This window comes from Hippocampus zosterae, chromosome 8, assembly GCF_025434085.1.
Source record: "Hippocampus zosterae strain Florida chromosome 8, ASM2543408v3, whole genome shotgun sequence".
Classification (NCBI taxonomy): Eukaryota; Metazoa; Chordata; class Actinopteri; order Syngnathiformes; family Syngnathidae; genus Hippocampus; species Hippocampus zosterae.
In genome coordinates this window covers 12,099,281-12,113,936 of record NC_067458.1, presented here as the reverse complement: position 1 = coordinate 12,113,936, position 14,656 = coordinate 12,099,281, and the positions used below count along the sequence as shown (strand labels likewise).

At 42.5% G+C, this 14,656-nt stretch overlaps 3 protein-coding genes across 7 annotated transcripts in view; 1 reads left to right on the top strand and 2 right to left on the bottom strand.

The window, feature by feature from the left end:
* Positions 1 to 12,163, top strand: part of rnf13 (ring finger protein 13) — a 31,805-nt gene extending 19,642 nt beyond the window's left edge. The window contains exons 6-10 of the mRNA XM_052074614.1: positions 1,186 to 1,276; positions 1,366 to 1,471; positions 1,677 to 1,770; positions 8,636 to 8,716; positions 9,730 to 12,163. Coding sequence (XP_051930574.1) covers positions 1,186 to 1,276; positions 1,366 to 1,471; positions 1,677 to 1,770; positions 8,636 to 8,716; positions 9,730 to 10,085 — 728 coding nt within the window. The 3' untranslated portion in view covers positions 10,086 to 12,163. The remainder of the gene's footprint in view (positions 1 to 1,185; positions 1,277 to 1,365; positions 1,472 to 1,676; positions 1,771 to 8,635; positions 8,717 to 9,729) is intronic.
* The window catches only part of LOC127606306 (arf-GAP with coiled-coil, ANK repeat and PH domain-containing protein 2-like), a 395,843-nt gene that overhangs the window by 71,113 nt on the left and 310,074 nt on the right, over positions 1 to 14,656 (bottom strand). The window lies entirely within an intron of this gene.
* Positions 12,764 to 14,656, bottom strand: part of LOC127606362 (profilin-2-like) — a 437,001-nt gene continuing 435,108 nt past the window's right edge. For all 4 annotated transcript variants that reach the window (XM_052074661.1, XM_052074660.1, XM_052074662.1 and 1 more), the window contains one exon: positions 12,764 to 14,128. In XM_052074661.1, the coding sequence (XP_051930621.1) occupies positions 14,031 to 14,128 (98 nt within the window). In that variant the 3' untranslated portion in view covers positions 12,764 to 14,030. The remainder of the gene's footprint in view (positions 14,129 to 14,656) is intronic.

The following is a 14,656-nucleotide window of genomic DNA, read 5'->3' as shown; positions in this document are numbered from 1 at the left end:
TCGCGCCGTCTCCTGCATATCCATCCGCCATAGCTGTCTGCTCACCAAGCTCGACGACACTCGAGTTGAGGAATCTCTGTCAAGTCCCAGGATGTTTCTTGGAATGTTGTGATGCCCCGCAGTGGCTGAGCACAGCCTACTTTCGTCACTGTGATAGTATCTGTCCCCTGTCCTCACTTGAAAGGGCGCACCACAGTCATGAAGGTGCTTTTTTTTGCCCTGTTGCAGACCTGCCAAGCATGTTTCTTCTTGTTTCTGTGTTGAGACCTGCCACATTTAATCATGCCCTCCTTTCACTCCCGCCTGACAGCTGACAGGTATTTTATGATTGTGAAGCTCCTGTGATTGCTGCAAAATCATGCGCAGTCGCTTGGTCAGATGTGCAGAGGCCACAAATGACATGGTTAACTACAGATCATCCCTTGCCGTACACCAGGGGTGTCAATCTTATTTTTGTCGTCTGCCACATTTGCGTGACTGTTTCTCCTTGCAGGGCCGTTATGACTGAAACCAAATTAAAAAAGTCAATAATAACGGTTCATTCAACTATTGTTTAAGTTACTGTAATGTAATGTTTGGTTACAAGAAAATGCTTACAATATGTCTCGTATCTATTACATAGGAAATTTTTCAATGTTGGTTTTAGCAAGCATCATGCAAGTTGACATGCTTGATTTTCTTCCGCGTGGCACATAAAATGATGTGGCGGGCCGGATCTGGCCCCCGGGCATTGAGTTTGACACCAGTGCCTTACACACTGTCGCCTTTGCTTGCGCCCACCGCTGCAGACAAGTCAGCTTTGTTTGAATCATGTTCAACATTTTGAGAAGTCACCGTGGTGCTATAAATGGCAATTGGATCTTCAATTTTTATTTTATGTCCGAGAGATTGAACACCAGTCATTCGAAAGTATGTTTCACACTTGGGATTGAGATTTTCACTTAACAATAATACCGGACAGCCAAACTGAGCCATCCGTGAGAGAAATCCTGTGGCCTTTGCCATAAAAAGGCTCTCATGACTGGTGACACCCTGGTGTCAGTTCAATGTGTGGAGGAAGCCATGCACCACTTGCTACTCCAATAATGACTGTATTAACACAAGGCTTCAGTATAACTACCGGTAGTCTGATAAAGTTAAATGGGCTTCAAGTCATTTTTTTTAATTTCCTTGTCTTGTTTGTAGTGGACATAATGAAGCAGATTGATATTCCCTCCGTGTTCGTGAGTGAAGAGACGGCCAACTCTTTGAAAGAAGACTACCTATTTGACAAAGGGTAAGTTGATGTTGATGAAGTGTACGATACAGAAAAAGGCATTTTTTGCAGTTTTTGCGGATCGCTCTTAGTCGTTCATTTTGTTTTAGGGGGCGTGTGATTCTCATGCCAGATTTCAGCCTTCCGTTGGAATACTACTTGATCCCCTTCCTCATCATCGTTGGAATCTGCCTCATCCTCATTGTTGTCTTCATGGTAGGTTCTCTTGTCCACATTCCAAGTTGGAACAAAGATTCTCCAATTGATCAGACTGTTGGAAGTCATGCATCTGCGGTTGATTGGTCCACCTTGCACTGACATAGACCTCAGAGATCAATCTACTCTAACCAGGCTGCACTACTAGAGCGCTAGGCTATAATGATAAAGTAACAGAAACCTTTTCTGGTTTCTTTGTCACTAGATCACAAAGTTTGTCCAAGATCGACACAGGGCTCGGAGGAGCCGCCTCCGCAAAGATCAGTTGAAGAAGCTTCCGATCCACAAGTACAAAAAAGGTCAGTGTCCGTCCTGTTTTTTTTTTCCCCCCCGCAGGTATGGTAAAGACTGATCTTCGTATCGAACGTGCTTTCTCACCATTTGACCCAGATGAGCGTGATGGCAATGCAGTCCGACATATCATTCTTCCATTTGGGCGCTAATCGGATTATTCTAGTCTCAAAGGGTTTTTTTTTCTTTTGAAGCTCTCCCTGGGTGATCGGAGGTATTCCGAGTGGAGAGTGGACACATGACTGATGGTTAAGAATGTGTTGACGGGCCAAACTGGGAGGAAAGTAGTTTCTCACTGTTGAGTGGATTGAACAGTTGAGGTTTTTTTTGGTGACACGCAAGCCACACTTTTCCTTTTTCCCTAATTGGGACTGTTCGGTTGATCACAATTCAGCTCAGGTGAAGACTGTTTAGTCAGCTATGAAAACATAGCAACCATACCAGCGAGAGTGTGTGTAATTTGCCCATCCGTCAAGTAAGACAATAAGCGGCCGTGTGTGAGAGTGGTCTGTTCACAATACTCCTAAACAAGAAAGATGACATTCTCTCTTCCGAGCATTCTTTTGTCGTAATGCGATTTTTTTTCCCAGTGCTGCTCGGTATTTTCTTCCCACTCAATCAATTTTAAAGAAAGACGATATGTCTCTTTCAATCTGGGACGCTAGCGAAAGCGGACCGAAAAATAAGATGTGATGATATTTCTCTAATTAGAGTTTAGACTTGGTCAAGCAGAATGTGGCTTGCTGTCCAAGGTTATTTTTACGCTCTCTCTTCCAAGGGACTGACTATTGTATAGTATGTTAAAGTCAGTCCGGAGGGATAATTAGTAAGTCGTTACCCTACTAACATCATTGCCGAAGCCATTTTTAGCTTCAATAATTAAAAAAAACACACACACACACACACAAAAATACCAATGTGCTTGCTGAAAATTGTTTCTCTTGTTATTTAAAAAATGTTGAGATATGACTTTGGTAACTAAGTGTGATGAAAAAGTTCGCACATTTGCTTGACACGCGAACCTTAACTCTAGCATTAAAAGATATCTAAGAAAATTTGTACCAAACCGGAACCCTTGGTGCAAAAGAAAGACAATCTGAACTCCACACAAGAAAATGAAGCAACAGATGAGACACTCCTGTAATCAGGATATTGATTTGCATTGCAAACGCACATTTTATTTGGGGTTTTATTTGACTGTGACTCTTAGAAAAGACAACGGTGCAGCTACTTTGGTCCCTGCAGGGGGTCTTTTAAAAGCTATTCGCATTACTCCCTTGTAAATCTGCATATTGAGGAGGCCATGCTGCTGTTTCCCATGTGAGCCAAATGCAGCGTGAGTGTTCAGTGGCTTTCTGTATCGGTCTGATGAGACGGTTGCGTGGTGGGGGGTTATTTTTTTGGGGGGGCGGGGGGGCTGCAGTCCTGCCAGCTGAATCAGAGTATTTGGTGACAGGGAGGAGACACCAAATGTAAATTCTAATCACATTTAAAGCAGGCTTGCTTGGAAGCAAACCTAATGATGACTTAAGAGTACGTAGGGGACCCACGAGTGAGCAATGTGATGGGATTCATTAGTTGGTGCTTATTTGATGAAGACCGTTAGCGGAGCCGGCTAGTCGAAAACATACTAAGCAAAGCAGGAATTAGCCATTGGAGGTTACTTGGATCCAGGTACTGACAGTTTGGGGCCAGACAATGTCATTAAGTCATTAAATCAATTATTTAAATTACATTTTAATGAGCTAGCTGTGATGTATACTGACATGCATTATAAAGACAAATGTCTAATATTTAGGCTCGCACATTGTGCTGAAGAACAAATGATTTGAGAGAGCCCTTGCGATAATTAACAGACTAAATTTGTGTGCTGCAAACCGGTACTAATTTGTAATTGATTGTACGATCCAGAAAAATTAACCTTCAAAAACAATGATATTTAGTGTTAAAACATTACGAAACAGTCATGCTATCAAGTAGGACTGAACAGTTAAGTGAAATAAAATCAACATCGCATTGTAGTGGAATGCAATCTCAAAGGAGGTTTGCAATTTTGAAGAAAACTTATGGCCTCATTTTTTTCAACTATATATATATATACAGTATATATATATATATATATACATACACAGCGAAACTCCTCTACAACGAAACATACATGGGTGAAAATACCCACTAGTGTGAAAAAAAAACTTCTTGCATGAAAGCCATTCCCACTTTTCTGCTCCCCCTACAACGAAAAGTCGCCCTGTTGCGTAATGCGAAATCTTTTTCTCTGCCCTTGCCGGGCAACAAGATACACAACAACGAAAACAAGCCTTCCGCAAAAGTCGATTCCAACCTCGGCCTGCCACAGCCACCCGTCCTGCTTCGCTCTGAAACAGCAATAGCAACCACCACACTGGTTTCCACGTGCTCGGTAGTACAGGAAGTGTTTGTTATTGTTAGTTTCAGACGCAGCACAAATGTTGCATTACTAAAATAGCCACAAAACGGACCTTTGCAGACCAAGGAGTTAAGAAAAGAAAAGCTTTAATGCTTGAAGACAGGATAAAAGTAATAAAAATGAAAGATGGAGGAAGCAAAGTAAAAGACATGATGCAAGAAATTGATGCCAGTGAAAGAGAATGCTGATCGGTAAACGTAATTTCTTTTCTTTTCTTTTGTGTGTGTGTGTGTGTGTGTGTGTGTGTGTGTGTGTGTGTGTGTGTGTGTGTGTGTGTGTGTGTGTGTGTGTGTGTGTGTGTGTGTGTGTGTGTGTGTGTGTGTGTGTGTGTGTGTGTGTGTGTGTGCGTGCGTGCGTGCGTGCGTGCGTGTGCGTGTGTGTGTGTGTGTGTGTGTGTTTACATCCATCCATCCATTTTCCGAACCGCTTAATCCTCACTAGGGTTGCGGGGGGAGCCGGAGTCTATGCTAGCCGTCTTAGGGCAGTAGGCGGAGGACACCCTGAACTGGTTGCCAGCCAATCACAGGGCACACACAGACGAACAACCATTTGCACTCACAGTCACACCTAGGCACAATTTAGAGAGTTGCATTAACCTGCCAAGCATGTTTTTGGAATGTGGGAGGAAACCGGACTTCCCAGAGAAAACCCACACAGACACGGAGAGAACATGCAAAACTCCACACAAGAAGGCCGGAGCCGGAATCAAACCCTGCAGTCTGCACTGTGTGGCAAACGTGCTAACCAGTCACACATATAAATAAATATATACAGTGAAACTTCTCGAGGGCGTATACATTGCAAGCTGTTTGAATTTGGATGGTCCATTGAAAAACACTTTTCAACAAAAGAATGAGAAAGAATTTAATTTACACAATGCGCATCCAAAATATTGGCAAAATGGACCATGTCACATTTCCATAAATGGTGTACAGTCCGAAGGTGGTGTACAGTGGAAGTCTATAGTGCCCGTGTAATCAGTGCACAATAGCAGCGTGAGACATAGGATCTGTGTCACTGCATTGGATTATGTAACGACAGCTGCCGCGCCTGTCAGCGTCGCGCTGCCATTTTAATATCTTTGGTTGCAGTGTGATTGCAGAGCCTTGCTTCATCCTCGCTCAGCTTCAGTGTCAGCCCACTCGGTAGACAGAATCACCAACTTCTGTTTATAGCAAGAGGTCATGGCACATATTTGAAGGTCCCTCCTTCCCAACACTGACCTCTATCTTGATGATTGCGTGTGCGCACACACACACACACACACACACACACACACACACACTCACAGTTAACAGAGCAGCTGCAGTGTTTCACGACACGGGCACAGAGCAGCAGTCTGATTCAGCGACACATTACACACTTCTTCCACTGAGTCTCCTTGCTCGCACGCTTCACGCTGCTGATATGAAGTTCAGTGGGACAGCGTGGCTCCTTCGAGAGACGAGAACGCTGCCGCAGGACTAGTGAAGAGTGAAAAAATAGTCAAAAGGAGGGGACATGAATTGCGATGACTCCGATGTTGTTTTTATTAGTTCATTTTCAGGAATGCCGGGAATTTTACATTCAAAATGCCTTTTGAGAATGTCCAGGGAGGAAAGAAAAACTTTTGGGGCAATTCAAAGCACACTAATATGTAGGGCAAAATGTTCTGATGAGCTCCAATGGAATACCTTGCTATTGGGGAAAGATACAGTATCGTGTTTGCATGTACAAGTGTTTGAGCACACAGTTTATAATTCCTTTCCCGTCTAAAAAAAAAAGGCACCAGACCAGTTTGTCAAGTCTTAAGAAAGACTGCGCAGGTTTCATGAATATCAACTTCCTGTTTTGGTCTTTGGGTGGTTACCGGTAGGTTTGCAGATGGGGAAATGGAAATGCAATGCTTGCACATGACGTGCATCGATAATTGAATCCCCAATTTACACACGGAAACGATTAACTATGAACAATTCTATTGTAGTTGTCACTAATATAGATACAATACAATACAATACATGCTGATTTATATAGCGCTTTCACAACAGCGGCAGCTGTAACAAAGCGCTTTACAAAACACTTAACATAAAGTAAAATAATAAACACAACACATAACATAAAACACGGACAGTCGTGCAGTCCTAACCACTTTTCCGTCACACGCTTTGTTGTTTGAAGCGGTTTGAGATAGAAAAATAGTTAAATAAGTGAATATGTGTATTGGGTTATTATTGTGGTTGTAGTTGTGGTTTGCAGTGGTGTGGAACGTTATTCTATCAAGACATGTTGTCAGTGTATTGTTCAATAAATAATTCTCCATCAGCGTCAACATTATTACTTTTGTAGGGTAAAAATAATTGATATAATAAAGGCCTTGTAACGGATTTCTTGGGATTACTAATGTCTTCCCATACATCAGAATGATTGTGATTTATGGGTGTTAATTACCGGTACACAACTACAGAGAGGTCGGGCATTTGGTGGGGAAAGGTCTTTATACAAATACATCGTTATAGTCCACAAATTAATAACAATGCTTTATTCAAGTCAATGGTCAGCATGCAACTGTGCCTCGTGTGTCGTCTGAATTCAGTTTTCTCTCTGTGTCTTAATAACATGACGAAAAATTATTTAAAAAAAATATCAAATAAGAATTTAAAAAATCATACATACGGCGATAGCTGCATTTTGTGAGTACAACTTGCGCTGACCAACACATCAGAGAATGTATAAACTCGGACGTTATGGTGGACAAGCGAGATGGCCCTGAGCGTTGAATTTGAAATCTGTTTGGGCAAGATAGTTGCCAGTTACTTCAGCCACCATTACTGATTCTGAAGGCGACAGCAACACATAGGGACTGAAATATGGACAAAAACATCTGACATCCACATACGGGTGCAGCCAAGAGAAATGTTACAAAATGATAGACTGTTGGGAATGAATCCATTCTACTTCTTAGAACAAAGATTAGAATTTAGCTTGTGATTTGTAAAATGATATGGAAAGTTGCACAGGCAAGTCAGAGTGAAAAACTGTAAGACTGCACTTCTGACAGACTGTATCGGTGCTGCTCTTCTGGTTCGCAACATGGTTCAAATGGGCGCCGCATTTGACTCTTGAGTGGTCTTGTGGTGAATCATAGTGCCACCTGTTTTTATCCTTTGGGGATAAATGCACCTATTTTGAGTGTATTACACAACCGGGGATTTAAAGGAGACCTGGTGTTAGTAGGAGTGGAGGCCACTGATTTTGGGAATGTGCTCCTGTATTTACTTTTACCTCCACACACAAATAAGCACCTCAAATCAAGTAGACGCTTCCACGGAAGGGAATGGATCTTTCAATTGATTGACTTCATGGATCCTAATTTTCAAACAGGAACATTAAGGAGTTGAGCTCATGGGGAAAGGCGTTGCTAACCAAAAGAGCAACACCTGCCAAAGCTATTCAAAGAGCAACACCTGCCAAAGCTATTCAACAACCCATTTGTTAAACGAAACTGTGTTGTATTATCCACTATTAGGATGTTCGTACAATTAAGTGTCTGATAACTTCTGGAAATAACTGAACACTTACTACATGATGAATTTGGGTTTTGTTCTTGAGCCTCTGGTTCACAAAGGAAGTCAATGTGATCTGGTAGTTGCGGGGGCAGGGGGGTGGGTTGAGTAAGTTAACTCATCCGGTAACTTACGGCCAAGAGCAAGTTTAGTGGATTGTCTTATTTGTCTTGCTTCCCAAACTTGGGCCTGAAAGTTTGACAAGAACAGATGAAGTGAAAATGTTGCCTTTAAGTTTCAGTTGCTGACAGAGGAAGAAAAAAGGAGGAAGGAGGAGGAGGGTGGTGGTGGTTGTAACTGGGCCTCCATATAAGGTCACATGCGGCCCTGGCGTAGACAGCAGAGGAATACATGCTCACTTTGAGCTTACGTAAACAGAGCAGAGCACAAGAGTCCAGCCTCCTTCAAGCACCCACTGGAAGAAAGGCGGGGGGCAACTGTGGAATTTGAAAGCGGAACATGTTGGTAAATTCCTCAACTCACATCTTTGATGGGCTTGGATGTAAGGACATTTTTGGAAGAGTCATACCAAGATTGTGAGGAGAGCGATAAACACTGTTTGGAGTCAGTGGTGGAATCGGTTTTGGTTCAAAGCTGTTTTTCAGTATTGTCAAACGTGTCCATAAACACAAATACACTAAAAACATATTTGATGTTTGGACATTTCATTCAATTCCATTCCTCTGTATTCTGTAGCGCTTTTCCTGGCGATTCAATGAGCGAGAGGCAGAATGCACCGTGGACCAGTTGCATAAAGTTTCTAATATTTTTTGTTGTCAGAAGTCGCGTGAGAGTGAAAACATTGCTATGAAAGACCTAAAACGTCTTTCCGGGTGTGTTGGTCGAGGCCACGAAGGCAATGGAAAAATGTGCTTTGTTTCTCAGGAGACAACTATGATGTGTGCGCCATCTGCCTGGACGAGTATGAGGAAGGAGACAAACTGCGGGTCCTGCCATGTTCTCATGGTGAGTCCAGCCTGTGTGGACACTCAAGCTGAATGAGTTCAACACTATCTGCACTTGAGCAACCAAGTACGGGATGGTCGGTGAGGAGAAAAAAATCCACATTAGAACTGGTTCCCAATTGAAATGCATTGGGGGAGGAAAAATGTTAATCCTGAAAAGTCTTAACAAAAAAAAAAAGTACTAGTAATAAATAATCAGTCTCTGTTTCCTACAAAAAAATGGGGGGCATGTTTATTTTACTGCCCGAAGTCCATTCCCGTGAATATAAAATGACAAGAAATTTGCATCATACCCTCTCTGAGCCCTCCCATATTCAATCGAATCATAATCCCACTGAATTGAACCATATTGAATCATTCCTTCAGTCCTTGAATCTTATTGCACCCCATGTATCGAGATACATATCAAATCGTCTTTTATCGGAGAGCTGCACACCACTGGTTAAAAATGTTCAACAGGCCACAAGGCATTTTCCACAATGCAGGCTTTTATGACTAACACAAGACAAGCTTCCCAGTCTGGGACAACATTTTTGTGACGCATCCTGTCAAAAGCCAGGCTTTCAGAATAAAAGCTTTGGCCTCGTGGTGGCTATATGTAGTAGTTGCACTCAACTATTTGCTTTGTTGGCTAAATAAGCTACGACGTGAGCCCCGAAAGTGCTGGGAAGTTGTTTTATTATACAGTATGCTCTTATTTTGAAAATCGGATTTTGGATAGAATGTTACGCTGTCGCCCCAACATGCCGAGACGTTGTGATGAACCCTTTTTACATAACTTGGAAAATGCTTCAGATGTACACCCTTCAATTCAGGGAAACAAACGGTGGAGTGGTTAGGTTTTAAAAATGCGCCAAGGAAACCAAGGTTCCACTGTACCCTACTTTTTGTGAGTACAGCTCAGTATGGTCTGCAGTCATTCCTGTTCCCATTGGGAACAAGGTGAGGCTGTTCCCTTGGCTGTTGGCACGGCTCCAATTACGAACCACGTGTAATAAGCGATTGTCCCCACAGCCTACCACAGCAAATGTGTGGACCCCTGGCTGACTAAAACCAAGAAGACGTGTCCGGTGTGCAAGCAGAAGGTAGTCCCCTCGCAGGACGACTCCGACTCTGACGAGAGCGGCGGTGAAGAGAATGACGAGGCGTCCGAAAGCACTCCGCTGCTGCGCTCGCTAGCCTCCACCAGCGCACACTCTTTCGGCACCATGTCGGCGGCGTCCCGCTCCGACCACGACCAAGGGGAGTCCTCAGAATATGAGGACAATGATCTGGGTGAAAGCAGCGAAGGCGAGGAGGAGGTCACCGTGGTAGTCCAGATGCAGCGATCAAGCCCGGAAGACCACGATCTTGACCTGCTTCGAGCTTGACCCTTTCTTGGGGACAACTCACTTTTGACCTTGATATACTCTCCTTACATATTCATAGGTACTGTATATTTGATTTCAAGATGGCGAATGAAGCGTTGAAGGAAGTCTGCTGCGCACCTGTGATAGGACTACACACGCAATGACTGTTTAAGAGTCACAAATACGAGATACACTCCTACGGGCCAAGGCTATATCCACATGAGCACTGCGTAAATACACATGACTATATATATATAGATGTATATACACATATATATATATATATATACACATATATAGAGAGAGAGAGAGATCTTCAGTAACGTCACATACGTACATACACGACAACAATACAGTACATGTATATGCTCGTCAAGCAGCATTTAATTTCAGGAGCATTTAAAACCATCAAGTATGCATTCAATTAAGAGCAGGAAACCAAATTTATAGATTGTCAAAAATAAAAAGATGATTTAAAAATACTAAATAAAATGCCACCCAAATTACGCTGTGTGATCTTAAGTTTGTCCAATAAATTGCACAATGTCAAAGTTTCATATAAGACACCAACCAAACAATAACAAAACTATTCTTTGAAAATCAAGTTAACGGATCATTTGCATTTTGAGAATTGGCTACACAACAGCAAATAACCGACGATGTTGAGCAGCTGAGATTGAACAAACTTTCGTGCATGAAGGTGACTACAATGCGGCATTATAAATTGCAGGTGAGCGGATTGATACATTTTTGTATCTTTATCATTTTATTTCGTTACCATTAATACTAATGAAATAAAATGACAAGAAGAAATGTAAACATTCATTTACTCACCAATGTAGTCCCTGTTCACTGAGCTGCACATCTACGCGAGTGTCCCCGTTTTTTAAACGCACCGTAGTTTGTAAGTGCCCAGCCGTGCTGTGATGTTTCCTTGCTGCCTTGGTAAAACAACTTAAATGGGTAAATCCAGTGTGGCTCCAAACACCAAACCGGTCCGTTGCAAGCATTAGGCATTCCCAGCAGTACAATTTGCAGCGTTTCTCAGAGGCTGTGAGTCACGGGTACCGTTCATAATTGCTCATCTGAAAATGACGGACAAACCCTTTACCTTGCTGGGACAGACTAGCTAGCGCAGGAGTTGGGCGACATCTTCGCACAATATCCAGCTTTTCGTGGAAGGTCCGTCTTGAAAATTTTGTGGAAAGTAGTTCCGCAACCAGATCAATGTCGGCCGTTTTGGGTTAAAATGCAGTGATAGCTCCCTCTAGCAGGCGCTAATCCAATCACCGAACGCGCACGTCCAGTCTCGACGCAAGGCATTCTAGCTGGCCCCGGTGCGCAGACTCGTGATCTGATAGGCTATTGCAAGCTGACTGTGCCCGTTCATTTTCAGCGCACAGGGGCCTGCTCCGTTTAATCTGAAGGCCCCTGGCAAGTTTAATTTACCTGGCAACACAAGCTAGCTGAAATAGTCATAATAAATGTTATTTATCGAGTGGCTTTCAATGTTATTTAAAATAACATTAAAAGCCACTCGACTAAGTGGAAATAATATGACGTAAAGAATACAGAGAATAATTTTGTTTACATATTTATGAAAATAAAATAACATGAATTAAATTTGTTATTGTATGAATGTTTAGGCCAGCAGAGAAGGCCAGCAAGACCTTCTCTGCTGGCCAGAGACACACACAAATATATAAAACTGTTGTTCTCCACCGTAGTTTTTTTTATTGTACATACACAGATGCAATGGCTCTGTAGCTTCTTTTTTGAAGCAGCATGTGTTAAAAAAACTGCATATTTTGAAGTTTCACCTCTCTGGAAAGTCATGTTGAGAAATAAGTCAGTATTACAATAAAGTTTTAAGTACACAAAAAAGTGTCATTTCATCGATGTAATGTTATGAGGGGAAAATGTTATACTGTATTTGAAATATTTTCAACAAGAAAATGATCAATTCAATTTGTACCCATAACCTCTTACCTTCACCGTCGCTTGATGTAACTGCAATCAATCATCAAAATTTATGCAACCACACCCTAATTCAAAATAGTTGCCAGTAATCGGTGAAATGAGACCGTTCGTCCCACCTGTGTTGTTGCAGTCAAAAATCTCACTGGACCCATTTTTTAAATGGTGGCTATCAAACGTATCTGACCCTTAATTCTGCACTGCAGCAAGTGGAACCGCAACGAGGACAAGCACCATAAATTGTGGGTTAGTCATAAGATATATACTGTAAGTCGTAATATTAAGAGTACTTTGCTAAACCACACTATAGTCATATTTTCAAGAGGTTGAAAAAGGACAAAGCCATGACAGCGTCAAGGTTGCGTCGTCTTCATTCTCGTAAAATTACAACAGAACAATTCCTAACCATTGCTGAACTTTTCAGCGCAAAACAGCGAATCCATGCTAAAAAGGAATTTAACATGCAGATAAACCACTGCACGCACGTGTGCTTTACTAATGGGCCTTCACTTACACAGAAATTAGTGCTTTGTTAAATTGCTTTTGCCTTTTCATTTTCTTTTGCCAGATTTTTATTGCAAATGCCGTTCTAATAACATTGAAAAAAAATCAGGGAACACCTAATTTTTCTAAATCCATACGCTTAAAAGATGAATGACATTGCTAACAAACTTGAGAGCACTGCTGAATTTGAACAAACGCAAGAGCAGAACAGGAAATACTTCTCTGGTTGGAACAAATTTATTTTTGATCTGTCTGAACAAGATAAATCAATATGGCATTCTTGGTTGTATGCATGTGAAATTCAATGCATTGACAGACTATCCCAGACGTAAGAAAACTAAAGTGAGAACAGAAATCAGCAACGGGGACTTTGAAACAGATCTGATGCTTACACAAGGCTTTAACAGTGGAGCTGAAGCTGCGGGGAGAGGTTGGGGGGGGGGGGGGGGGGGGGGACAAGTTATGGGAGGGAAAATTAATCTGAGAAGAGCAACAGACCTCTCTACATTATGGCACAGGATACACAGGTTCGGATCAAGAACATGTTGGTTCCATCCAACCCACCGCCCAAAGACATTACAATTGTCGGTCCTGCTCAGTGGACGATGAAAGAAAGGCAATTAATTCCACAGTTTCAGTTGTCAACATAGCGTAATGAGGATTTCTTCCAAATACAGTGCAGCTTCAGAAAAGGGGCGGAGACAAGGGACGCCCCCCCCCCCCCCCCCCCCCAATTTTTAAAACTAGCTCCGCGCTCACCTTCCCTGCCACTTAACCAGTTTGGTGTTTTGTTTCAACTTCCAAGCTTTCACTACATTTGGTCCTATCCGGAGGAAGGGAGGGGGCGGGGCCATGCTTCAGGTGGTTAGAAAGCGAGAGAGACCTGTCCCACAAAATGGTAGCCTTTCAGAAAACAAATTACAGGAACTGGCAAAAAAAAAAAAAAAAAAATTAAAAAAGGAATCAAGTGCCTGAGTAGGTAACTGGAATGTCCATTGATTTTTGCCGTCGTGTACAGGTACAGTAAAACTCTGCTGGATGATGGTTACCTGAAACAAAACTACACCTTGACAAGGATGTGCGTGTCTGAAGTGTTTCATTATTTGTGGGGAGGGTGGGAGGGGCAGATGAACATGACTGTCCAACGTAGTAGTTGGTGGGAGAGGAGGAAGTGATGAGCAACTGCTTCAGCGCTCCCATTTATATTAAAAAAATAGGCAGTGGCCACTAAGAGAGCGCATACGGGACTTGTATCAATGGGCACCAAAGAAACATGAGGTGTTTGGCTTTCATTCTGCTGGTCTGTTGTCAAGTGACGAGATTTGTCATCTTGGCTATGGATTAATTACAAGGGCTGAGACTTTTTTTTGAGGGGGGGGGCGGTCAGAAGAAAAGTAAGGAGCAACGAGGACAGGAAGTGTGAAATGCAACAGGGCGGTAGGTCGACAGGTAGCTGGTGGGTTGGGTGGCCTGGCACGGGATGCTTCAGTAGCCACACTTCCTCAGGTGTTCGGCTATTCCGTATGCCAAAGGGTTCAGCTGCCCTCCGTGGACACCTTCTTTGCCCTTGACCAGAATCATTACTAGAACATAAAAAGGACAAAGAAAACAAAATGAAATGGTGGGGTGTGGGAGGAATAGATTAAAAAAAATCTCATACATCTTTTGGGGATGAGACATTTATTTGGTTCAGTTTGCCTGTAACCAAACAATTTCCAAATGACAGACACTGTTTCCTTTGTTGTACCGTATTTTCCGCACTATAGGGCGCACCAAAAAAATCTTCCATTTTCTTAACTCATTCAGTACCAGTCAATTCTGGACCAAGTCTGAAAAGACATTTAAAAACGTCTTTGGGAGTGAATGAGTTAAAAGCTCACCGAGGGCCTTAAAATCCGGTGCGTCTTGTGTATGGCCATTACTGTAATACATCGACTCCAAGATAGCTCCTTCCTGGAGACATGCTTCCAAAGTGATAACTTGCTGTTGGTTCAGTGAACTGTGTCGCTGCTTTATTAAATAAGTTTGTGTTGCAGCTCCGAAAAAAGGAGAGCTGTGGTGTTCATTTTATTAAACTGTCTCAACAAATACAGGAACGACTGTCTCCGTGC